The sequence below is a fragment of the Drosophila tropicalis genome, unplaced genomic scaffold, assembly GCF_018151085.1.
Source record: "Drosophila tropicalis isolate 14030-0801.00 unplaced genomic scaffold, ASM1815108v1 contig_805, whole genome shotgun sequence".
In the NCBI taxonomy this organism is placed as follows: domain Eukaryota; kingdom Metazoa; phylum Arthropoda; class Insecta; order Diptera; family Drosophilidae; genus Drosophila; species Drosophila tropicalis.
This window is the reverse complement of record NW_027173295.1, coordinates 1,968,108-1,996,043: the sequence shown is the minus strand read 5'-3', so window position 1 is coordinate 1,996,043 and position 27,936 is coordinate 1,968,108. Positions and strand designations below refer to the sequence as shown.

Sequence of the window (27,936 nt, the reverse complement as noted above, 5' to 3'; positions counted from 1 at the left end):
AGAAAAGACTTTCCGAGCAACTCTTCTTTTTTATGGTACGCCTAATGCTTCCGAAATATTAATGTGTACAAATTCAGAAATATAATTTTCAGATCAGCATCGTTAGCTATTTGGGCAAGTTTTTTAGGATCTAGATAAAACAGATAATTTTACTGATTTTTACAGGGTATACCCAATTCGGTATTCAATATTTTCATGATTTATTCCTGTTTGCTGCTGCGTCTTCATCTGCTACGCATTCTTCGTATTGTTTTTGTTGGTACCATGACAAACACACACATTTGGCCAGATGTCACACAGACGATAATGCTTACAGCGAGAAAACCCTCTAAATATCGGACATGAAGAGCAAGAGTGAGACAGATAGATTGTAGCTAAAGACCATTAGTACAGGAGGCGTCATAAAAACCAGTCAACAATGAGACAATGAAGATAAGGAACAACGAGCGGACAGGACGACGATGCGAGCATGCGCCATACACAAAAGAGAGAAGAGTAAAGGAAGAAGGGAGAGGGACAGGCAATATAAACTGCGGGGAAGCCAGATGATGAGGGCATGCCAAAAACGATATAGACCAACTTATGGACGGAGACTAGCTGGCTGAGAGTGAGGCGGCTCAGTCATGAATGAAATGCAGGCAACGGGAAAGGGGGGTGGGAGGGGGAAATTTAATCTCAAACAGAACAATAAACCAACCCTCGAATAGTATTTGGGATTGGGAATGAAGAGAATCGGGCCTGGTTCGGACGGACTACCTAACACAGAGCATTTTCGAGAGCGTTGCGGGCATGCGCGGAAAATTTTTTTTTGCCCAAACTGCGATTCTTCTTTCTTTCTGGCACGACAGGAAGCTGCCAAAAGAAGAAGTAGAAAACTGGTTACCCCCTCTCATTGTTGTTAGCCTTGTTAAAAACAAAAAGCAAGCAAGCGGCGCTTTAAGGGATGCTGCTGCTGTTGCTGCTGGTAGCTGTCGGATCGATGGGTTCAACGACCATGGCCAGCAATACATGAGGGTAGAAAGCAAAAAGAGGAATGATGGATGGTTGGTTGGAATGGTGATCATAATGATGGCCAGCAGCAAGAAGCAGCATCATCATCATCATTGTGCACTACATATTAGACAATTGGAAAAAGGGCTCGAAGAGAACATTTAATCTATATCAAAAATATATATACATCTATATATATAGAAATCTGTGTATTGTTGTTTTTTGTGTGCGGTTGCCAGAATTGAGATTTTAACTTAACACAAAGCACTCACACATTTGGGCAAAACTTTTGTTTGTTCGTCTGCTTCTGCTGTTGACTGTACTTTATGTTAAATTAAAATTTCAATTCACATGTCCTTTTTGCCTATATTATTTATCCTTTTGGGTTTCTTTCAAATCATCCCATACAGACGATTTAACAACTATAAGTGGCTTATTCTGATTGGGAGAATTATTGGCGGCTCTATTGCTGCTAGTGCTAGTACTTGGTCGGTCCGGAGAGATACCAAAGTCCTGGGCCATACGGCGACTGCACGAGCAACAGGTACAAGCTATGCCATGAGAGCTATGCGGTGATTTATTAGTTTCTGCCGTATTCCCTTGATTGGTAGAATTGTTGTTGTTTGCTTTAGCCATTGCCTGATGTCGAGGATTATCTCCGATGATTTGATTAAAGAGATGTTTCTGTGATCTTTCTTGAACCATTTGTCCGCCTCCCAGTTTTTTTTCATTTTCCGATCTTCGAACGTATGGTGTATGCCGCATGTTTTCCGTTCGATCAGTGTCTGCATCAGATTCAGAGCTATAATGGGGTCGACGTCGTCGTGGTTGTCCTTGTCCACTACTATCTGCTATCTGTTCGTTTTCCTTTGGCTTCTGACATAGGCGATTGGTACGACAAACTGCTGGACAACGAACCCGTGTTTCACCTGAAGGACGCTGATTTGGCGTACTTCGGCGCAAGGGTTCACTTTTTGAGTAGTTTGGCAGCAATGGCGTTTGACGAAGTCCAGAGTGATTGCTACCCATTAAAGATGCTTGACCAGAGAGACGTTTGGGTGAACTAGCATTCCAGATCTTGGGAGGAGATGGAGTCCGGCTAGTAGCTCGACTGGACAAACGACTTCCACTGTTTGGTGGCATTCGTTCGGGTCGTCTGGTGTTGGTCGAACGGACTCTGTTTTGACGTTGTTTACTTTGACTCTTGGGACGGGATCGTCTATTCAATTGGGCATAGCGATCATCAGCATTATCCTCTGAAGAATATTTTCGGGTTTTCTGATCACCAGCGCTACCCAAATCTTCATAATCGTAATGCCGTTGGACCGATTGTTTTCTGGATCTACTTGAGCTCTTTTTCTTAGCGGCTTTAGATTTTTTCTTCTTCATTGATTTAGATTTCATTTCATCCATATCGACTATGCCATAGTCCGTGTCCGACCAAGTTTCGGAAAGATATCGCCGTCCAGGGGATAAAACAGGAGCTGGAGCTTCACTTTCTATGGCACCTTCTGGCAAACCCTTACCCTGCTGATCCAAACGAGCCTGACAACGACAGCAGTGACAACCCTGGTCATGTGACTCAATCAGATTCCCATCGTCATCGAAAATGGGCAATTTCACTCCTTGCTTCACCTTGCTTTGGCAGACACAGCGACTGAGATTATAGCAACCACCAGTTTCCGTTTGGAAACAGGCTCCAGCGGCATCCGCTAGATTCTGGAGCCTTCCGCGCAGTTGGGTTAGTATCTTGTGCTGTTTTACTCGCACGTTACCTAAACTCTGAGAGTCACTCGCGAGGCTTGGTAATTCACTATCAATCTCCATCTGCTTGGCATTGTCCAAATCCTGGCTGGTCATTCGCTCCAGTTCCTTCAGCAGACACATTCTCTCACAGCCCGAGGCAGTGGCTATTTGACGCAAACGAAACTGTATTTTGGCATAATGCGAAGTGATCCGAAAGAGTGCATCCTGCAGTTGCTCGACATCATCCTCCAGCTTGCACTCATACGATGTCAATTGGCGACAAACCATCTCACCATTCTCATCAAGCTCACAATAATGACGCTCTTTCCTCCCTCCTGCTCCCCCGCGCTCATTCAGATGTGAACTGGAATTGGAATGGAAGCTCGTCTCTTCATAGTCATCCTCCTCCTCCCGTTCATCGTTCCATTTATCTCTCATGTTTAATTTGTTTTATTTCATGTATGTATTTTCTTCTTTTTTGTTGTTGTTCTGTTCTCAATCTGATTTGGGTTTTTGTTTTATCGAATAAAATATTTAAATTTTGAGTTTACGAAAATTTCAATGACAAATTTCTATGGCCCCCCAAAATCAATAAGAATTCTATACATATCGAGAGATTGTAATAAAGATAGAATACCAAACTGGATATGCTGAATTTTTTTACTATTTCAAACATCTAATTGACTTTTGGTATGTTTTAAAACCAATATTTTAATACAAAGATACTACTTTAGATTATTATACATACATAAGTAAGACAGTTTGTTAAAAAATATATTTCTAAAACGATGATTTTATAAAGTCTTTTGAGCAGTTGCTAATCCTTGGGGTGGGAAATGCGGGAACTCGTCTCCTAAATCCTAGATTTTATCAATGAATGGAAGTTAAATATTGAAATCTATGAAAGATTTTCTCTCCAAAATTATGAGCTAGATCCGCCACCACTTTTCACACATCTTAAAATTTGAAAAAATTAAAGGTTTATTAAAGGTGTTATTGAAACAACATGAACTTAAAAAAGGTTCAAAAAGAAACCCACAGGAAATTCATTTCATTCTATCAATTCGTGTGATTTTTAAAAATTATGTCTTATTAAAAAATACTTTACTGATCTGTAAGAAATACATAAGATCGAAATAGAAAAAAAAATCTAAAAACGAATCGTTAGCACATGTTAATCATTTGCTGCAAAAGAATATACATACATACATAATATATGTATTACATATGTACATATATGTACATTCATAATTCATTTACATATAATTTGATAAAAGTAACTTAATAAGTTCATATTTTCATACACATACATACATTTCATGTACATACATACATACATACATACCTTCATTTTCAATCAGTTTTGCATACTTCTTCTTTGCACAGACACACACGCATACGTGAAAACACAAAAAAAAAAAAAACAAAACAAAAAACACTTTGCAACACAAAATGTCGCACACACACACACACGCAACACGCCAAAAAAAACACACACGGACACAATTCTCTCTCGATTTCTTGCGATGCGCCTTTTCCGTTTTCTCTTTCCACTATGCTCAGGCGCAACAGCGACGTCGACTGCGGCGGAGGTTGTGACGACGGCATTGCCAACATTAACTTTTGTGCCAAAAGTAGGAACTTTTTTCTTTGGCAAGTATGTATGTACATATGTACATATGTATGTATGTATTTACATACATTTGTACATTTTTTTTGCGCTTACTTTAAGCTGGCACTTATTAGATGACACTTACATTTCGAATGCAACAAAAAAAAAAAAAATTTAAATAAAAACACTCCATAACTAAGCACAAGCTTTAGCAAATCAAACGCTTTAGGCGCCAAAATGGAACAATAACCAATTAGGGTGGGAATGAGAAGAAGATGGAAAGGCAGCTTCCTATGATCCCATTAGAATTTGTTCTGCTGAAGTCTTCGTGAGCTGCAAATAAAAAGAAGAATATGGGAATCACTTTGCAAATTGAAATAACAATTTATGTATGTACGTACATACATACATACATATGTACGTAGAAATGATGTTTTTTAACACACAGTGATATAACTGTAATACATTTGGATATACATACATACATACATACATGTTGTGTATATTTAAAGTACAAGTTCTTCACATTTTTTTAAGTGCAAAAATAAAAACAACAGTCAAACCCAACATTTGTTTCGTTCCTAGTTTGGCGACATGTCGAAACATGCTTCACTCACACACACGCATACTCCATAAGTTCTCTCTTTGCGCCTTTGCCATTATTATTATCGACTGCGCTCAGGCGCAATATCAACGGCGACTGCGGCGGCGACGGCAATGCCAGTATTGTCACTGTTGATCTTTCGCTTTTCCCTTGTGCGATTAAAAATTTTTAAATTAATTTGTGACAGTTTTTGTTATTATGTAAATGTTTGGTCACTAAGCACATGCAAAAAACAACAAAAAAAAAGGCGGAAAAACTGCAGCAAAACGAACGCGCTGACTGGCAAATGGCAACTGAGAGAATGCAAAGGAGTGGGAGCTTTCTATGATACAAGCCGAATCTTCGGCTGTCCCGAAGTCAAAAATAGCGAACAATTACAATCGTGATCCACTTATAATGTACATACAGTTTGGCAAGAAAGTATTAAAACAGGGAAAAAATTTAATTTTTTTTTACTTTAAAGCGAAGGAAAAACAGTAACAATTGGTACATTCAAATTTTTTTTAATGAAAATAGGTAAATTAAAGTATAAAAAGTAAGTAGTAAGTAAAAAAAATATTAATATGTTTCCATTAACAAAAGTAAATAACAAAAAACAAAAAAAAGTAACAAGAATCAGCTGCCAAGAAAGTGTTTATAAATCTCGCTTTTTCGTTTCGTTTTGCCGCATGTTCTAAATTTACCGTTGTTTCTCGGGATTTTCCGATCGACAGCTTCAATTTTTTGTGTAGTAATAATTTACCAATATAAGAATGCCAGGCAAACGTGTACCATTTGATGTGGCCCAGTTGGTCTATTACAACCACACATTGTGTAAAACTGCCAAAGAGATTGCCCAAATGTTTTTGATTTCCCGGAAAACGGTATATTATTTACTGAACCGTGCAAAAAAAACAGGATAAGCTCGATTCAAAGCCCGCAACTGGACGGCCTCGTCTATTAACACGCAGGGCAGAGTGGATTATGCTGAGAAAAATTGAACAATTTCCCGGGTAAGTGTTAGAAGTGCTCTAAAACGTAATGATCTCTCGTCTAGAGCAGCCCGGAAAAAACCATTGATGGTCTGCCAACGTTATCTTAAGAAGCGAACCGCCAAGAGGCATCCAAAGAACAAAACCATTGTTTTTAATATACATATGTACATATCTGTTAATGACTGTTCCGAATTTGATAATGATCGGTTGACTATATCATATAGCTCCCATAGGAACGATCGCTGGAAAACAGTGACTTTGATCTTCGTTATTTCCTATGCTGAGATTGTAGGCCCTTCTTTCGCAAACATAAGACTTTTTAGATAAAACGTTTTTCATCTTTGACGGCTATAGGTAAAAAAAAGAGTAACAAACAACTTGCAAGGGTATACAAACTTTGACGCCGTCGAATTTAGCCCCGGCCCTCTGGTTTTTTATTATTTTCGAACTGTTGTTATTAAAAATTAAGGAAAAGTATGTCTTTAAACAGTAAAGTTTCGAAATAGTTTACAATAAGTTTGTACATCAAATTGGATTAATATAAAATATGCAATTAATTAAAATATGGATATATTGTTTAGTAAAAGAGATATCCGTCAATTGTTAAAAGGATAAAAATCATAACTGTTTAAATCTTACATAAAGATATTTCTCGCTTTTGAATTACATCCAGTCATAAAATGTTTTTGAGAAGAGGGAATGCAGCTCATTAAATTTTTCATACGATTTGTTCACATTTCTAACATTATTGTTCATCTATGAGTGTATGTACATTCATATAATGTATAATGACTCTTAGCTGAAACATTGCTTTACCATCTTTTGCACTAGCCATAGTCAGCCACCGCTTACTGTTCACCCATCTCATGCCACCCGCCACAGGCCACATCCAACATGCAACATGAACACGCGAATGTGCAACAAGCTGAAAAATTGCCAGTTGTAATCAATGCCCAGTCCATTGGGGGAAACTTCTATCTTTCGCCTTCTTCCTTTACCATCGAGCCGGTCTAGTCCGGCCAGGTCCGGCCCATGCCCTTCACCCGCCCCACCACGTCCCTAAATATGCTACTGGGCGCCAAAGCAGAACACACTAACCAAATTTCGTGTATCCAAAAGATTTACCATGTTGCGAGCAATTGATTTGGCCCCGGCCAAAAACTAGGCACCACCTGCCTGAAGGCTAAGCCCAACGGAGTTGAAACAAACCCATACACATACATACATATGTATGTACTTACATATGTATGTATGTACCAAGCCCAACCAAACCGGATCGAACGAAACCAGGAACCTGGAACAAAAGGCCGCGTTTGTGTCAGCGCATGAACATAAAAACTATATAAGATTTTAGGCAAATGTGAGTGACAAGCAAACTTGCGGAACGAGAGGACAACGGGTATGGACAGGGGGGGAGGGGCAATCTCGATCTTTCATAGTGCGTGTTTGCAGTAGATTTTGAATGAAAGCTGATTACAGGACGGCAGTAAATCGCAGAAGCTTTTAGGACAAGTTTTTTTCATCTACTACTGTTCTGGGCAAGTACATACATTAGATTTTCCGGGTTTTTTTTTCTGTTACAATTGAAATTAAATTGGGCCCTGAACACAATTCAAACGTTCTATTGTTGATAGCCAAATACATACGTAATAAGTTGCTCCTTAGAATTGGTAATAAATTTACCTCTGTTAAGGGCTAACAGACAGCTGAAATGTGAATAACAGCACTCTGTTAATTCAGTTTGTGGAACTCAAAATGTGATGCATACTTTTCGGCATATTTTGCTTGCTTGTAATTACACAGGCCGACATGATTTTTGGTGACGTCAACTTGAGAGGTGTTATAAACTAATTTTGGTACGATTCTGATTCAGACAGCATACTTGGCTTTTCGTCCACTACGTCCAGATTTTGTGAAATCAAGAGACCTGGGGTTGGAAAGTAGACACAAATAAGTATACTATAAAAAGCTAAAAATAATTTTCTTCACTTTTTTAACAGATCTTAGAATATCCTTAGAATAGCTCGTGGTTGCACACATTACTAACAAACAATTTGATTAATTCCAGTAATTCTGTAAAATTAAAAAGCAGATAATTCCTGTAATCCCTATAGCATACTTTTTGGTCTAAATTTTACTCATTATAGAACCATATCAAATGTGTAAGATATTAACAAAGAAATTACTCTTTGATATTTTTTTAATATCTTTTAAATCATACTTAATATATTAGTAGGTTGAAAAATTATGTTTTTAATGTAATATTATGTTTATATGATGCAATAAAATATTGCATGAATATATATATATATATATTATTATTTTTTAAATCCTGACGTGTTGGGCAAACATTAAGTACAGGGCCGTAATCAGCACCCCCCAAATTACTTTAGGAGACCTAATGAACTTAAAGCACTTTTTCATGACCTCAAAAATGTCAGCCTGTGTTATCTAAGAAGAAGAACCAATTTGCATCTTTTCATTCGAATAGTCATTTCTTCATTCGATTCAATTCTGTTACCTTTTTTGTTTTCACGTTCATCGTATTACACACACTTATGTATATTTCAACAAGAATTGAAATATATTTGGGGGCATTATTTTATTTAAACGACATCAAAAATTAAAGCTTGTAAACTAAGCAACATCTCAATTTTGCGTTAAATGGGGAAAAAATGTGGATAAAGTCTGATTACTTCTACTTTAATTTTCGAAACTCAAAAGATCTTTATTTTCTTCTCAAGATTTCTAAATATCTAAATCTCCCAACTTTGATTAGCCGTCAAATACTGTTCAAGTCAAAAATGTTTGTTATACCCTCTGAAGCTTAAAGATTCTAAAAATTAAAATGAAAATCATGAAATGACTCAAAATAATATCCATTTTATTCCAGGAAATCGACTTTTTTCCGGAAGTGCAAAGGGTATATTAAGTTTACATGAAAAGATAAATTCAAATGATGTACATATATGTGGTTATATTTTTATTTCTCTACAAATGATGCAGTTCTAATACCGCATTATTTAAAGAGCACAAATTCCTGAGAAGCACATCTAGACCCCAAAGGAAGCAGATGAAGAAAGAAATTCTGCATACCAAGTTGCCGTTGCCATTGCCATTGCCATTGGCTTGCTTCACTAATTTATTGTTCAGCCGGCCGGCAAAGTTGCCATGTGCTTCCCGCTGTTTTGTTGGGGCAGGTCCTTGCCATGTTTCAGTTGTTGTTTCTCTTCATATTATTGTTGTTGCTTCCCTTTTGGCGGCTGCCTTTTTGGCTTTCTCACTTGGTCGTAAATCGCGTTGCCTACTCTGCACCAAGTGGAGCCCACACGAGTGTGCGTCCTCTAGAGGAGGTTTGGGGTAGAAATGACATCTCCAGACCCGTCAGCTGTCAGCAGTTTGCGGCTTTTTGAAATGTGGAACACACGCGCTAAGAGCCATGGAGACTAAGAGAGCCAGAGTAGCCGACTATGGCCGAGAGTGAGAGAGCGACAGAGAACGTTAAGAGAAAGTTATGTGGAGAGAAAGAGAGCAACATCCTTTTAACGAGAGAGCCTATTTGGGACTCTCGCTGGAACTTCGGCTAAATAAACTTGGAATCTCACACAAATCACACTAGACAATATTTAAGAGAATATCTTGTTTACTTAAGAGAAGCAGAAAGAGAATGCTAACAGATATTATTACTAATCATAATAACAAAGTTTATAAAAATTGTAAATGCAATAAATTGCATGCAATACAATTTACATATGTCCATCTAACTTTACCGACTTGGCTAAATAAATGATAGAGATTATGTTTTTATGGTCAATTAATAATTTTAATTTAACAACCAAATGGCTAATAATTGTTTTCTTAGACCACGAATGTTTTTAGAACTTCGTTTGTGCTTGGCATACGGCCGTACTGTCGTCATTATCCTCATCGTCATTGTCTCATCGTCATCGTGGTTGCTGCGAAGCACTTTTGGGAATGAAAGTGCCATTCGCATCATTCAGGCACGAATGCTGTCGATTGTACGTGTATCTGTGTTAGGGTGTGTGTGTGTGTGTCGGGACACCGACTCCGGCTCTGGGTACGTCTCCTACATACAATATAATACAATATTCTCACTTTCGGCTCCTATTCGGTTCGCATATTGGGAGCCATTCTGGCGACTGGTGACTGGCTGCCGACTGCCAACTGTTATCCTGCTGCTTGACTCCTTTAAACGAGGCTCCCGCCTCGGATCCGCCGATTCTCTGGCTGCAACGGCAACAGCACCAGCACCAGCACCAGCAGCAGCAGGAAGCAAAAGTTGAATTTTTGCTGGCAAACTGTGTGCACTTGTCGCCATTCAGTTTTCAGTTGCAAACGAACAATTTAAGCGTAGAGTTCGAGAGTTCGGAGGAAACAGTTTCCCCAAACGTCGCAGCCAACAAGCAAATTGTCACATTGAAAACATTCAAGCCAAATAGCTCTTAGCCAAATATCCACTAAAAGCAAATTTCCACTTACGAAAATTTTTCGTGTTATTTTCCTTAACTTCTCAATCTGCCTTTGACTTCATTTTTTTTTTTTTTTTTTTTGTTACCTTGTTTTTTTTTGCGACACTTCGAAAGCAAAAAGAAAAAAACAACAAAAACCCAAAACCAAAATAAATAAATATGTTAAAATTGCAAAATACTTGGGAAAATATTGCGCTAGGTAAGTGTTTTGTATATCGGAAATGTCTTTCAATATTTCAATTGATAGCAATTAATTTGGATGACATCTGGAAATGATTTTCCTTTCGTTTCTTTCAAAAACAAATCCAAGTTAGTTTTGCTTTAATATTATGCTAAGTTAGTTAAACGACTTTCAAGTTGATTACTAAGAAAAGTTTCTAGCTAAAATCAATTTAAGTTTTCAATTAGTTTAGTAAATTTGCTAAAACAATACAACCAAAAAAAAAAAAAAATAATAAATAATCAAAAAATGTATTTATAAAATATAAATATCGTGTGTGTGTCCACATTAATAAAAATAATAAAACAAAAACAAACCAAATACAACAACAACAACAACAAGTGAAATTGTGAAAATTGATCAATTCTTATTTGAGCAATAAAATATTTATTGGCCTTTGCCAATTGTTGGTCAAAATTTCTCCTCTAGGTAAGTGCAAATTTGTGTTTACACCAAACAAAAACAATAAAAATAAAAATAAAGCAACTACAAATGATTTTTGCTATATGTATATGTATATGTATGTATATTTTGTGTAAAATTCTTTTTTTTAGCAAATTGTGAGCGACAAATAAAAGGCAAAAAACATCAACAGGGAAAATCATTCTAACAATTTCTCAATTCCCCAGTTGAAAATTCTTTCAATTTAAATGATATTCCATTTTATTGCTTGGCCCACACGTTAAAACTATATTAAAATACTTTCGATTAAACTATGCAACTCATTGCATCAATGAAGTGGCCTCTAGAGGGGGCGGAATCCAACTGGATGGGGACGGGGAAAGTTGAGAGAGAAGTTGAGTGGAAAGTTGGGCCATTAGTTGAAGCTTTGTTCTGTTCAATCAATCAACAAAAAATAACAAAATTGCACTAAACATTTTACACAGAAAAGAAAAACAGGGTAAAAGTGGGTGAAAGTATTTTAATTAAATACGAAATACTTAAGAGAATAAATCGCGTTTGTGTGTGTGTGTGTGTAAGTTAGTGTGGGATTTTTTTTTTTTGTGGCATGTGTTTTGTTGGCACATCGATTGTCATCAGAAAAAATGTTAAGTTAAATATATATGTATAGAGGAGGAAAGAGCTAAAGATGAAAATGGAAATGGGAGGCAAAGAGTGGAATCCCTCTTCAGGTGAAGTGCGAATTGAAGCGCCGCTTGAGTGCGACCAAAGAAAAGCTCACTGCTCAAGTGGAAAAGCGTTGAGAATCTCCGCAGAGGATGAAGAGTGAGTTTTCTTTTTTTTTTTTTTTTGTTTTGTTGTTGTTGTTGTTTGTTTCTTAAATGGGTGGGAGGACAAATGGAAAACGATGCAAAATATGCAACCCACTAACCGGGCACAATAAGAAGCAACAACAATCATCTACAAACTGCAGCAGATGCTTTTGTCTGTCTCTGGGGATAAAAATTGAAATAAAAATATAGCAACAACAACAGCAACAGTAGAGAGATAGCAAAAATAGGAAAAACTGTGAGCGAAATGAAAGAAATTGCTTAACAGCACCCAGAGAGAGTGTGTGTGTGTGTCTGGGTGTGTAAAAATGAAACAAGAAAATATGAAAATAAAAGCAAAGATGATATCGATGAGAATAAAGTATGGTGAATGTTGCCCTTGCTTGCTTTCCTACTTATACCTCCCCTCCCCACTTCTTTGCTGCTGATGATGCAGTTAAAGAAAGAATCATGAAAGTGGAAACGATGCAGCTTGTTGCCTAAAGAAATTCCGGAAGGATGTCAGGAAGTGTTCAAGCCATGGCCCATCAAATTGATCATAGCAGAAATAGATATACATATATTTATGCCGGAATCAAATCATTTTTAAATTGTTTGGACGATGGACAACACAAAACACCTTAAGGAATAATCACTTGCTTTTGGTGGCCAAATAGATTTAAACGAAAAAAGTGAGAATTATTCTAAGATTTTAGTTAATGGTTTATTGATAAGATGAGTTGAGGTTACTGCAAACAATAGAAAGACATAACAAGAAAGTCTATCTTTAGGCAAAAGCTCAGCAACATTTTAAACCAAAATTAACTTTCAGAATTCATATATTCATTGATTTTATCATTTCATTTCCAGTGATTTCATGATTTAATATAGCTAAAAGAGCAAAATACACATCAGAGTTTCGACCTCTTATATGTTTGTTCAGTTGAGATAAAAGATAATATTAAGTATTTTGTACAAGGCAAAGGAAAATTGAATAGAATTAACTCAATAAAAGAAGGCCTTTTAAGAAAACTACACAATTATAGTGGTAGATGACAAAACTATATATCGTTAATGTAATATAACACTGTACATTCAATCTAGTCCGAATCAACAAAAAACTAAAAGGGTCAGGAGCAGCATTTGACTTGGCATAATGTTTCTTTTCTTGTTCAAAATTAATAGTATGAAGTAAATTAATGAAATATAGTCAAATGTCGGCTGCCGTCAGGGCTTATCTGTCATTTTGTATAACATTTTTATTTCGGAATTCATTATAGCAATTCATATTTGTCATACTCTGGAAATTAACCTAATAAAATAAGACAGGTCCTTAAACACTTGAAAACTTAAACACTAGCACAACGGTTGAACATTAGAGTGGTAATATGCATTATCCTTTGCTGATGACTGACTTCGATGAAACAATTGAGAATTTGAATACAAAACGATTGCAAGTTAATCAATTGAAATTGCAATCCCAGAAACTTTTAGAGAAAGTCTCTCAAGTCGAGGACGAGAATCAACACAGGCCAATGAAGGGCTTTGATTGATTAAAAAACGTATTAAGGCTAATAAGCTGGCAAAAAATAAGAAGAAAATTGCATCTAATTAACGTCTTTGGTTTTGGTTGGATGTACTTAAAGTAGTCGAATCGGTCAAAAGCTTGATAGATTTCTCTATTTCAATGCACACCTCAGGGAACAATTTAAAAACGTAGAAAAAGTCTTTTTCAAATTAACAGTTAATTAATAGATATGTATATTATAAATTTAAACTTAAATATGCAATATTTAATTTCAATATTGTCATTTTGACTTGATGTAGATACTAAGTGTTAAGCATTTATACTACCTATGTATGTAAGCATTTTATATTTGGATTCTTGTCCTGATATATGAACATCAGGAAACACATTTATCATAAAGATTGATCGCAAACCAACTTATAAAAAAGAATAATCAAAGTTTTCTCTTCGTGAACTAGCAATTGTATTTATTCATTGTATTGCAGATTAATTTATTGCCTAATAGTACAGTGATACATCTTTAAAGCCATTTAAGCGTATTGCCCTACTATTGCATTTAAAGACTTAAACTAGAAACACTGACATGAAGTTTTGTCTTAATCTTCGCTGCTTTTACATCCAGCTGTTAGGCATGTCAACCGCAGCTTGGCTAATAGCTCATCTGAAGTACATAGACCACAATGACTCACTCACTAAGAGATATTTCGAATTTTGCACTTGTCGTTTTCTATTTTTCGCTTTTAAAGTCATAAGTGGAACTCATAAAGCAAGCTTTTAAATTTTGTGGGTTACTTCTATCAATAAACGAAAAGTACTCGATAAAAAAGGAGAGAGCGAAAAAGGGAAAGAAATATTCTAGTCGTGATGAATATGGCCAATTTTGGAGGTCTGCGTGCCAAACGCCACCAATCGATTTGCATGACAAAACGAAATGTGAGAAATTGCCCAGCAAAAAAAAAAAAAAAAAAAAAAAGAAAATGTCAAAAAGAAAAATGGAAAATGGGCATGGCGGGGTAGGTAACCGGGAACTGACTTAAGGCGGCTTTCGATTTGTAACAATTATTGGTCGTTATGACTGCTGACTTTACTAGTTTGAAAGGTCCCCCACTGCCCTGCTCTTCATACTCCATCCGGGACTTATTGCTTCCAATTATTGCACATTTTTGTGGGATACTTTGCGGCACGAATCGTCGGTGAATTCACCTCAATCCACCACTCAGGCTAATGCCTTTGAAATAATCATAATAAATATTATTGACATGCAAAAATGCCACAAAATGTCAGGAAATATTTATTACACTTTGAGGTCCGTCCGTCCGTCAGTTCTTTCCAGTTACATTCATATCATCATCATCATCAATCCCAACAAATGATATATACATATATATATATAAATATGTAACTATTCAATGGAAAGGTAAAGCAAACAATTTTCGTGGTTTGAATTTGGAAATGTTGGCATTTTGGTTTTTTCCTCCTTTTTTTTTTTTTTTTTTACGGTGTTCTCTGAACGGCTGCTTGCAATTATGGCTAATTGATTTTGTCGCCTGCGTCTCTACAATTATATGGCATAGTTAATTCTAAGCGAAATATTCATACTCCAATTTAGATTTTTGTGTACTTTTGGTATATATGCATACATATAGCCAGCGCGGGTCAAAAACTGACTTTAATTCGGTTCAGTCTGTTGTGTATTTTTAATTGAAATTCATGTTGACATTTTTATGGCTTTGGGTTTTGTTAGTTTTCCACCAGGCCAAAATCCATAGTTTTCGTTTAGTTTACGGTTTTCATTGGACCGTTCCCCGTATACGGTGTTCGGTGTTTCAGTTTTTCACCGCTGCTTTTCCAGTTTATTTATTTAAATTTATTGACTTTTGCTATTTGGCTTGTCATGCCGTTTAAAATTTCATTTTCATATCAATAAAAATGTACAACGGATGATAGAGTTTTTAACATTTATGACCAATGCATATAGCATTTTAACTATCATTTAAAAACTTAATGCGAAAAATGCACTTTAACTCAACTTTAACTTTAGTTTACTTAATAAAAATGTAAAGACTCTGCAAAAGAAAAAAAAGACTCTGTACTCTTAACTGGGCGAATAAAGGACTACAGGATTGGAAAAGAAACATTAAGCAGAAAGATTATAAGATCATAATAATTTATCTTCAAGCTGTCAGTAGGAAAGAAGTGTTCTTAACATGATTTCAATACCATCTCAAGCTATTCTTGGATCCAATCCTGTTGTCTTTTTTGTTTGACTTCAGTTTTGGTAAACGAATGTGTTCATCTTGAGCGATTAGAATAAGCGAATGATCCTCCAAGTTCATAAAGACACATATGATGTTTCGAACTTTATAGCTTGATAATAGCAAAAAATTAGTCTTAATCTGTATGTGTAAGATAAGATAAGATTTAACAATGGCTTGAGGCACTTATCGATTTTTTAAAAAGTCATTAATGACAATTTTTTTAATCATTTGGTAAATTAATTTGGGCTAAAAAGTTTCATTTGTTGATTCCTTACGAAGTTCAGAGACTTTTGACTTCCGATGAATTGAATCGTTAAACGATTAAAGACATAAATAATCGTACCGCGGTATACAAGAGTTTTTAATTTAAAAAAAAAGCAAATGAAAGACCGAAAGACGTTTTACCTAGGGGTGAAGTCAAATTTGATTTATGTGCCCACAATTAAACTTTTGCCCATTAACGCCATAAAGGGGCCAATAATACTTCTCAAATTCGGGGCGAGCCCAATTTTTTTTGTAGTTTTTTCATATTGTTATCATAGATAGGGGCATGTGCTCGTTCCACAGAAATGAGGAACAGATCAATTACGACTTTGGTTGAAATATTTTGGCAAATGGTTTTGGCTATTATAGTCGCTCCTTAAAAGAACTCCAGGAGGACACAAATATCTCCTCATTTATTTAAAGATTAATGATCAATAGACCAGACAATCAATACGGAGACGACCTTTACCAAGAACTTGTTGACAATGAAAGTTCTTAGTCACATGGAACTTGTAGAATTAATTGGCTTAACAAAAAGCTTGAAATCTGTTTAGGCTTCTGTTAAAATATAATTGTTTGTTTTACATTTATGGCCTAGATTTTTCTGATTTTTTTGCGTAAAACCTAATTTAACCAATTACTTGAGAAAAAATAACTAATTTTTGGCTATTTTGGTCATCCACATAAGAGCACATACATTGCGTATACGTAATTGTTGCATTGCCTTGAAGCATTTACACATATCTTCAAGTCAAATCTGCCAAAGCCGAAGTTCAGGTGATTCGATAGCCTAATCCTTTGCTTATATGCCAAGAAGGTTTCTAGTCTTGTTTCTAGCCAAAGGATCTGGAATTTTCAGCTGCTAATTTAAGTCCTTATAGTACGAGAGTTTAGAGTAATTGCAAGCTTTACAAAAATATTTGTTAAAATGACCAAAGCTTTTGCCTGTTACAAGCTATTAAATGGAATATAACATCGATTTAACGAGTAGCTATTGTCCTCGAAATCGGTCAGGACATTCACACTGATATCTGTGAAAGTGAAACTAATCCACAAATGGTTCTGGCTTAGCAAGTAAGCCAATTCACTTAATTGTCTGGTCTAAACTATCTGGAGAACAATATGTGTGGGGCGTTTAAAGATTGAATTGAAGCAAAAACCAGAGGGCCGGGGCTAACTTCGACCGCGTCAAAGTTTGTATACCCTTGCAACTTTTTTGGTAACTCTATCCTTACCTATTAGCCATCAATGTGGAAGAACGTTTTATCTAAAAAGGCTTAAGCTTGAGAAAGAAAGGCCTACAATCATAGGAAATAACGAAGATATTGATCAAAGTCACTGTTTTCCACCGATCGTTCCTATGGGAGCTATATGATATAGTCACCCGATCTTTATCAAATTCGGCACAGTCATTAACATATATATTAAATTAAGAAATGTTTAATTTAAAAGCAATCGCGTTAAAAGTAACGAAGATATTGATCAAAGTCACTGTTTTCGACCAATCGTTCCTATGGGAGCTATATGATATAGTCACCCGATCTTGATCAAATTTGGCATAGTCGCTTATAGGCGTAGTAAACTCTCTAATATTAAGTTTCACGACAATAGCTCAGAAAATACCGAAGTTATTGAGAAAGTCACTGTTCGTGACTTGGCCGTTTGTATGGGAGCTATATGATATAGTCACCCGATCTTGATCAAATTGGGCATAGTCGCTTATAGGCGTAGTAAACTCTCTAATATTAAGTTTCACGATAATAACACAGAAAATAACGAAGTTATTGAGAAAAGTCACTGTTCGTGACTTTGGGGTTTGTATGGGAGCTATATGATATAGTGGTCCGATCCGGCTGAATCCGAGATATACAACGCCTGCAGTATATACAAGCCTACGTGCAAAATTTCAGCTCTGTAGCTCTTACGGTCTAGGAGGAGTTTGCGTTGATCCAGACGGACGGACGGACGGACGGACGGACGGACGGACGGACGGACGGACGGACGGACATGGCTAGTTGAACTCGTCTCGTCTTGCTGATCAAGAATATATATACTTTGTATGGTCGGAGATGCTTCGTTCTATGCGTTGCACACTTCTGACCAAAATTAATATACCCTTTTTTGCAAGGGTATAAAAAGTAAAAATAAATAATAAAAAGGAATGGAAAAATTCATTTATGCCCTGGCATCAATATATTGTCAATATATTGTGATCTCTCTTGCCGTCTCACTCTGATGTTTCACTCTGCCTCTCCCTTCCTGCTTGTATGTACGTAGATGTTCTCATGACAGGCCACAAAAAACTGCCTCTAGCCCTTGCCCCATAGTTCGTTTGCAACGTACGCGTTCGCGTTTTTCGGTATGGAAACTCGAGGCGGATTCGCGATGAAGTTTTCGCTCGTTTCAATAGCCAACAGGCATTGGGCACACAAAAGCGCGTAAGCGTATTATTAATGGCCTGCATGGAGGATAAGGAGACAGCAGGAGGTATGAGAATGGTTCGTTGTAAAGAGGAAGAGCATGAGAGAATGAGAGGGCTGGGGGATGCTAGGTAGTATGTGTGCTGATGGTTTCAATTGTGCTCAGCACACACACACACGCAGACACAGCTGTCCAGTTCATATTTACTGCTTGTCCCGATTTTTGGTCAACATTACGGCCCGATGGGGAATTGTCATGGCTAGGGGAATGGGGCAACAATTCTGGCCCTCGACACTGGCTCGAACGATGGCTCTGGCACTAGGCATGGATGCATCGCTGTATTCCCACAATCTATCTATCCAAAAATAAAGCAATATTCCATGGAAGAAGAATTTTTTGGTGAAAATTCAATTTTGCTCGCCCTTTGTATGAAGAGAGGGGCGAGGGCGGGTCCAGGGGCGAGAAGGTTGACAAGGTGCGAGGGTGAGCCAGTGAATGTAGCTCATTTTTCACTTTTGACCAACAAATATTTGGCAAATTAATTAAATTGTTTGTATGAAAATCGTCATAAACTGTAATAGGCAAGTTATCCCAATGATTTACCCAATGATTTAATGAAATTTTCTCTCCCTCTTTTACCCACACTCTCTTTCTCTCTCTCTCTCTGTTTGTCGCTACCCCTCGTCATAATTTTGCTTACATTTTGTATTCTCGTTTACGTTTTACGTGTATTGTGTATTGAATTGTTCTGTTTTGTTTTATGCTCAATCAACGATTAATTAATTATAAATACCCATAAAATGTGTATTCATATTGATAGTTTAATGCAATTTAATTAAATAAAAAACAAACAAAAGCCATCAAAGAAAATGCAAAACAACAAAATATTTCACAAATGTAAGTAAATCGATCGTAAAGTACTTTATCCATACGAATGGAAAGTTGGCACATCTCTTTCATGTGCTGTCAATTTAAAATTGAACTATAAAATTGGAATGTGTGTTAAACAGACTCACACACTGTCGCCCCTAGTGTTCAGTATTCATATCTGACCTGTTTGTCAATCAATGATATTTACCCAAAATCATTCAGTTTTTAATTTAATTAACAATTAACTTTTTTTTTAAGTAGTTGCATTGGAGTTAAGTTTTGCATCTTTAAAACACCCATTTGATTTTAATTTCCGTCTGTTGCCATTCCATTTCATGTTTGCCTTTGAAAACGTTGAAAAAATCCATTTAAATTCTGATACCAGTAATAGTTATGTATGTCTAAAACTCTATTTAAAAATAAGTTTAATTTAAAAATGTTCTACTACTCTATATAGATATTACTAGGAATAGATAGAAATAGACAATCTTAAATAAAATTATTCTTTATATTTATTGAATTAAAAAAGGATTGAATCTTTTATGGATTTATTATTCAAAAATTCTTTCTATTGGTCAATTGACTCAATAAAATCGAGAGGGCTTGCAGTACAGTTATCGCAAACAATCATAGCATTCACTCAAGATATTTGACAGGCGATATATGAGCATATAGCAAGTATCATCGATTGGTGTATCACTTATCTCGATCAGAGCTTATTACTTTGGGATACTTGTGAGATCTAGATCTGTTGGTGTAGACAGTATTTATGTGGATAAAGATTTTAATGTTTATATAATAATCAACTTTTGCTTTTATTAACTTTTTGTTTAATTGAATAAGATCTATTTATGTAACTTGTAAAAATGTTATTGTTATTGTTATTATTATTGTTATTATAAGTATGGGATATAGTTGTAAACTATCAACCTAACCATATTTTACAAGCAAGGCCTTAGTCTTCGGCTACATCCTTACTTAGCCTGGGATTCGAACCTGGATCCTCGTAAATGACTGGGCCATTTAGAAAACTTATCTACCGAGGACTGCAACTTGTAAAATATTTTCAAATAATTGTCATTATAATCTTAATTATAATATATGTGCATATTCTTTTTAATGCTTGGAAAATTCTTTTTGATTGAAGGCGTCTCGAAAATATCTTTTCTAAATGCTCAAAATTTGATTTTAATAAAGTGCAAAAACGAAAAGTAACGTTATCGTCGAATCTGATCATTAAATATAACCCAAAAATGATTTGAAACTAATTAAAAGGAAGGCACATACATATTCAACTATCCAGAAAGATTCCTGACTAAAGAAAACTGGCTCATTGTTTAATTTAATCAGAAAGATGATTCGAAAAAGATTCGAATTTGTTCAGAAACTTGATCTATTATATATGGGGATATATGTATGTATATTGTATTGGCATTCTCTAATTAGAAAATTGTTTATAAATTTGCGATATAGTTAAATGTATTTGGAAGATATAAACATTTTATAGATTAACAAAAGCTTGCAAATACTTCAAGTGCATTAAAATAATAAAAAAATTGAGCAAAAGTAGATGTCATGAAGCTGAAATTACTCTTATCCTGGCATATACATATAATAATAATAATATATAGAATATGAGCTATGTATGTACATATAAATGCCAATATGAATGTATTTATGTACATACATATGTATGTATGTGTAGATGGAGAGAGTTGTTGTGTGCTGTCATCATTTTTCTTCATTAAGTGCCAATAAGAGAAAACAATCAACAATAATTGTAAATACTGGAAAATTTCAAATGATTTACATGATGACTGCAGTTACAGATGACTCGATATGTTTCAATATGTACTTACAGACATACAAATATGTACATATATGTATGTATACATATATATTTTTTTGGTTTTATTCGATGTTTCATTGGTTCTTTAATTACTTGACGGAAATCGGTGTGTAGTAAGCAGGAGAGAGAGAGAGAGAGAGTGAGAGAAAGGGACCCAGGCTATGCATCAAAGGATCTTTCTGTTCTCATAATTAATTTATTATTCAGTTCGCGTTAATGCGCAGCGTATTAATATTAATAATATAAAATAAAATATATATGCATACTCTTTATGAGTGTGTGTGTGTGTGTGTGTGTGTGTGTGTGTGTGTGTGTGTATGTGTGTGAATCTTGCGGCAACGTTTGACAATTATTAATTTATAGGCAAGGACTTTATCCACTAACCCCACCTGCCATCCACCCCTCTGAATCCCTACGTCACCATTGTCCACATACCCTTCCGCCAACTGAACAGTTTAATTGTTTTCCACATTTCGAAGGCATAATGCAATGTCAGCGAAATTGTTTGGTTGCCTGATTTCTGATTGACATGATCTGACAGTTCGAATCGTCCATTAATTGCCCGATGAAAGATACAAAATTTGACTCAATTATTAAAAGATGCCTACGCAGAGTTGCTTAACCTGTCGAATGAGTCACTAAGACCCAGTGAAACATCAGTCGCACATGAGTAGATGGCGTACCCTTTTAAAGTGATGAGAATTTTTTTTTTAATCAGAAGGGAATATTAATAAAGTCTATCAGCTAGCAACATTTCAATTGCTTTCACTATTTAAAACTTGAAGAGTTTCCTCTTTAAAATCATGAATTCTGGGATATATTCAAGGAATTTCGCATACCCCTTTATATATGTATTTGTTTTTTATACCCTTGCAGAGGGTATTATAAAATTGGTCAGATGTTTGTTACGCACAGAAGGAGACGTTTCCGACCCCATAAAGTATATATATTCTTGATCAGCATGAGAAGCTAAGTCGATATAGCCATGTCCGTCTGTCCGTCTGTCCGTCGGTGCGTACGCGTTTTACTCAGCCATCTTAAGAGCTATCGGGATGAAATTTTTTTTGGGAGCTTTTTTTTACCCGGGTGAGATAAAGTATGAAAATCTTTGGGATCGGACTACTATATCATATAACTCTGGAACAAAAATTTTTGCAAAAATTGGAGTATCCCCATGAAATTTACCAATATAATAGAATTTGATATAAAATCTCAGATCCCAAAATTTGACCCTGATCGGATAAATAGAACACAAGTTACAGTCTATATAAATCGGTTCAATCGCTGCCGGCAGCTCTGCTTGCTGCCTACTACGTCATCATCAAATCAACAGAGCACATGCATACACACACAGACGCAACGCTACATAAACTGTATGTGTATGCGTGCGTTGCTTTGCTTAGGGAATGAGGGAAGAAGAAGAACAAATTGTACATAGTATGAAGAGTAAAATTGTTTTGTTTGTATATTAATGAATTGAGTTGCAGAAAACAAATTTTGAACATGTGAAATTATTATTGTCAAGGACTGCAAGGGTATATAAACTTCGGCATAGCCGAATTTAACTTCTTTGATATTTTTCTTTTGCTGTTGCCTATAAAATGGCAAACGGCCTAATAAAGATGTTAGCCATGTACATACATAGAGAAAAAGGCAAAGACAAAAATATGAATGTAAATCCTGAGAAACTAAGCTCATGCATAAACGAAGAGCAAAAGGACACCAAACAAGAGCATTGTGGGAGGAAGATGGGTGACAAAAAAAAAAAAAAAAGACAAATAAAACACTCTAGATTCAAGAAGATGGTGGAAAGTGAGTAAGAGAGATAGAGAAAGAGAGTAAGTTTTTGGTGATGGCCATTGCAGTTTAAATGTTCATCAAAAAAACATTTCAAAAGGCCTTAAGAAATGTTTTTATTTTCACTGACAGGACACACACACATACAGACACACACACAGAGAGAGAGACAGACTCACACATGGATCTGGTGGATATGTGTCCATGTTCTAGTTGCATTTTGTCCAGGAAAACTTTTGCCAAAGTCCAAGTATAGCATAAAAAATAGAAGAAACTTTATCTGTGGTTTTGCATTGTATGCATATGTTGGTATTCCCCCCTCTCTGTCCCTAGTGCCAGCACCTCGCTTCCTTTTAACCATTCCCATCCCCTGTTTATCTATCTCCTTGTATGTGGGTTTCAGTCGCTCTCTGTGTGTCTGTCTGTCTGCCTGCCTGCCTGCCTCCTGTGCTTAGTCATTGTCTTTTGCGTACAACTTCCGTCTGCCATTCCAATGCGACTTGACGTTGGCTATGGTTTCCCCCCTGCCTCTTGGATATTGTCTCACACGTTCCGTATCCCTCAATCCTCACCACATTTCCTCACAGTCGTCCCCTTGCCCTTACCCTTATTCTAACCAGTAAACTGACTACGCAAATGTCTAGTCCAAAAAAAAAAAAAAAAAAAATAAAAAAATTTACCATTGCATACTTTTGCGTGGAATTTCAAACATTTTTCTTGTTGCTGTTGCTGTATTTGTTTTTTTTTTTTTCTACGGTTTTTGGTCTTTTGAGTAAAAACAAAAATATTTTTGCTATGTGCGGTAAAAAAATTTATATGTGTGTGTAACAACGAAGCAAAGGGAGAAATGACGGCCGCGAGGCAGAGAGAAAGCGAGAGATAGAGAAAGAGAGGGAGGGTGAGGGAAGCGAAACACATTGTGGTAAATTAGGAAATATTGCCCAGATGGAGGCACCGTGACGGTAATATGAAATTCAGACACTTGAGCTGACTAAGCAGGTGATAGATGATGTAGTGAAAACATAAATTGGATCTTGCCCATTTTGGCAACATTATTTCATCAGTTTACCCATAGAGGAAAAAAAAAACACTAGCAATAACAAAAAATGCATAGTAAGTCTTTAAAAGCAACTAAACAAATGAACTTAAGTGAAAGTTAATCTCCTTATGACATCGATTTGGTACCTTGATTGAGGCTTAAGGAAAAAAGATTCAATCGAATAGGGTAAATATGAATGAGGTTGAAAGAGACAATTTCAGACTGCTAGCTAGTACATAGAAGCATTGCCAATCTATTTGACTAGGTCTCATTTTGGCATCTTCAAATGTTTTCATAAACAGTTCGGCTTTTAATAATGTTGGTAAATTCCAAGAATTCTACAGGTAAATAGCTTTCTCTCTATTTTAGTCTTCTCCAAAAGGCAGACTATATTTGCTGCTTCTTTTTAATGATTTATCAGTTTCTCATTTAAACTTGTTCGTTTTCTTAATATGCGCTGTGTAAATGTAAATTTTGTGGGCGTTTGCAGTTCAATTAACTTTTGGCCAACAAATCAACAAAAAAAAAATATAGGGGGAAAAGAAACAACAAAAGAACAAGAACCGATACAACTACAACAACAAAAGCAACATTAACAACCACCAAAAACCGATACAGAAAAGCGCCAAACTATACACACACACACATAAAGACAAAAACAAAAAATGAAAATAAAAAAATAAGAAGCACAGAGAAACAAAATGAAAATAAACAAAAAACAAGTTGCTAAAACAGTTTAAACTTTTTGGCTCATGCCAGACAATACTTTGAGTGCTGGAGGTGACGGTGGTGCATGATGGGCAAAAGGAGGGGTCATCCGAAGGATAATGGGATGGGATGGGGGAATGAATACTTATACTCTTCATTGACATGCAATGCAATGCAAGCAACCAGTTTCAGGCAGCTCTCCTGCTAGTTGTCCTGCCATTTAACCGCTACTTGTCTGCTACTTTAACCTATATAACGAAGCTCTATAATTTAAATAAGGGAAAATTCTACTCCTCGAGGTACAAGTATACACATTTAAAATGGCAAACAAAATCGTTTAAAGAAATGGCCAGGAAATCTGAAATATTTTTTGAAAATTATAAAGGCTTTCGATGGCATTAATGGTGACCCCAATGTGTGAATTGTGGGGGCAATAAGCGGTCGACGGGCTTATCAACTCGGATGGCAGCTATCAATTATTTATTTTTATTTCTAGTTTTCTTTTTTGTATTTTTCTTGTTTTTTTGGCGCTGCCCATTGCTTCTGATCTGATCCCTTGTTTGCTAATGTGTGATTTTGATTGATATTTGACGTTTATGCTTTCGGTCCTGCGCTTCGTTCGTTATGTTGTTTATTTGCACACATTTGAAGGCTAACAACCTTTTCCCTGTTCTATTCCTATACGGCGAAACTCTGTTTCTCTCCCTTCTATTCCCATCAAGTTGCTTACTACACCCACTCATACACACAAACACACACACACATACATACACACACACGTATATACTAATAGAGGAAAGTTACTCTCCAACGACGTCAACAAACAATTTTCGACATTTCAACATTCATTAATCAAAACGGAAATTATGGGGGAACATACACACACACATAGACACAGACACAGACACTCACACACAACACCAACAATTGTGTGCACTGAAGTGTGCTAGAGACTTGAGCAAATTTTATAGCTTGATTTTGTAAGAGAAGGCGTGGAGGTGGATTGGTGGCGTATCAGGGGATTTAATTTCAAAACTAAAAGAGTTGAGAGTAACATGGTAAGCTATTGCAGAAAATTAAAGTACCTATGTATATATATTAGCGCGAGTTTAAGTCTAAACAGTCTCCAAAAATAGAATACGAACGATGTGTATCTTTTGCTTTTAAATCACAAATGTATGCAAATAATAGTCCAACTCGTGTTTGATTCAGCTGATGCGTATGCGAACTCTATAAACTCTCCATAAAATTCCCAATCGACGCCAGCAATTGCGCTTTGGAAGTCGAGACATATATAAAGCCTTCGTTAAAAGCGAAAACATAACTTTTGAACTAGTTCTACAATTGCACAAAAACTCCATAGATGACACAAACTGAGTTTTTAACTCATAACTTAGGATTCAGGGATAAAATAAGGTGATTGTATATAAAGTCTACACAATTTAATATTAGTCTCTAGATGACACAAACTGAGTATCGAACTCTTAACTTAGGTTTCAACGATAAATTAAAGTGATCCACAGTTTTATATTTAACAATCTATATGGAAAAAGTCGGGTATTCAGCCTTTACGAACGAAATACAGTGATTATTGCAGATTGCAGAGTCTCCACAGTTTTAAATAACTTTAAAAATGACACAAATTGAGTATTTAACTCATAAAAAGACTACAAAGTCTCCACAGTTTCATATACATAGGTCTTTAGTTTAGCCAAGTCTACAATATCGCCAAAATCTGCTAATATATTTGTAAAGATTCTAAATGATGAAGATTTCCCTTTTCTTCAGATTACGTTATAAAATTTATAAAAAATCTCTGACTGGCCATTAGGAGCTCTAGCCTGGGCAAAATGGTTGACAATGGGAAACATTTGCTTAAAGCTCTCCAAAAATTCGAAATGTGCCACCAACTTTGCCTCTCATTTGACACCAGAGTCTATACCAAACAATTGCAAAACGCTAAATTTATAGTCCCACAATTGCAGCAACAACAAGTTAACTAGAGTGTGACACATTTTGGCATACACAACAGAAGCATAACTCAACAATGGAAGTTGAAAACAAAAAGAAATGGATACAGAAAACCATATTCAGAGATCGATTTGCCAGATACCCTGGGACTTGAGTTTCTCATATGCAGATAAAAAAGATATGAGTCCTTGAAGACAAATAACGAGATGTCCTTAGACTTAAAATGCGTAAATGCTTCTCAAAATGAATACATCCTCTTACATCCTTTGGTTGCAGGGTATACAATTGTTTGGAAATTCTTCAAAATGTTTGACTCAAATGACATAAATGATTTGTATGTCGTTTGGCAAGGGAACACTTAACTATTTCTTGAAGCATTTATTTGTGTTATATATGGCATTATAAGTAGATCAGATCTATTTCAAAATTAGCAAAAAAAAAAAAGCTATAACGGAAGACAAGAAACAAAAGAAAAGAAAAGAAAAGGAAATGTGTCAAACTCAAATAATTGGCTTAGTCAAATTGAGATATTGATTTTAGTGGCCAAGGCTTGTCCATAAATCAAACCACACACAGACAAATAGGCAGACACAAAGAACGGCAAAGACGAAAAAAAAAAAAAAAAAATTCCAGTAAAATTTTGTAAGCCAAAAAGCCAAATTGACTGAGTGATTGCCCGGCCATTTGACAGGAGCAGCAGCATCAGGCATTAGCATCTGCTTTAGACCAGGCTAAAAGCTTGATATGAATGTGGATGCCGGCATTTTGCCTTGCTCTTGACAGCCAAGTAGATGGAGATGGGAATCGAATATGGAGTTACTCTTGAAACTCGCAAAAGTGACAGGCAGGCAAGAATATGTAGGTAAAATAAGTTTAACATTCTTTCATACTTTTTCTTCAGATTGTGAAATATTTTTGCCGTATACATATACATATGTATATATTGATATGGAAGAATGTTTCGATGATAATTGAAAGCAAGTTAAATGACGCTAAGGGAAATTGCGATACCATAAATTTCAACACTTGAAGTTGCTTAGGAGTTGGTGTCTAGGTGCCTTATGGCCAAACTTAATGTTCCTTGTTGTTTTTTGCGCTCTTTTGTTTTCACTTGCCATTAATATTTATTTATGCACCCAATCACTTGAAAGAGGCAAAGAGACAGAAGAGCGACCATCTTCAAACGCAAACTCATCCTCATTGTCTCTGTCTCTCTCTCTCTCTCTCTCTCTCTCCCTCTCTTAAAATAGACTGCATAAATTTAAATTATGCAAAAACCACAAAAGACTAACAAGGACAATTCCAACCGCAATGAACCGAAGTTTCTTTTCTCGACTGACTACAAATTGCGGTAGACAAAACTTGTTACAAATTACCAAAACAT

General features: G+C 35.9%; 2 protein-coding genes across 2 annotated transcripts in view; one reads left to right on the top strand and one right to left on the bottom strand.

The window, feature by feature from the left end:
• Positions 1-1,125: 1,125 nt before the first annotated feature.
• On the bottom strand, positions 1,126-3,337 carry LOC137579960 (serine/arginine repetitive matrix protein 1). The gene has a single exon (XM_068293872.1). It carries the CDS (start codon positions 3,172-3,174, stop codon positions 1,360-1,362), a length of 1,815 nt encoding a protein of 604 aa, XP_068149973.1. The 5' UTR covers positions 3,175-3,337; the 3' UTR covers positions 1,126-1,359.
• A 7,229-nt stretch (positions 3,338-10,566) lies between these two features.
• The window catches only part of nrm (neuromusculin), a 209,187-nt gene continuing 191,817 nt past the window's right edge, over positions 10,567-27,936 (top strand). The window contains 1 exon segment of the mRNA XM_068293654.1: positions 10,567-10,615. The gene's annotated coding sequence lies outside the window, so the exon portion shown is untranslated.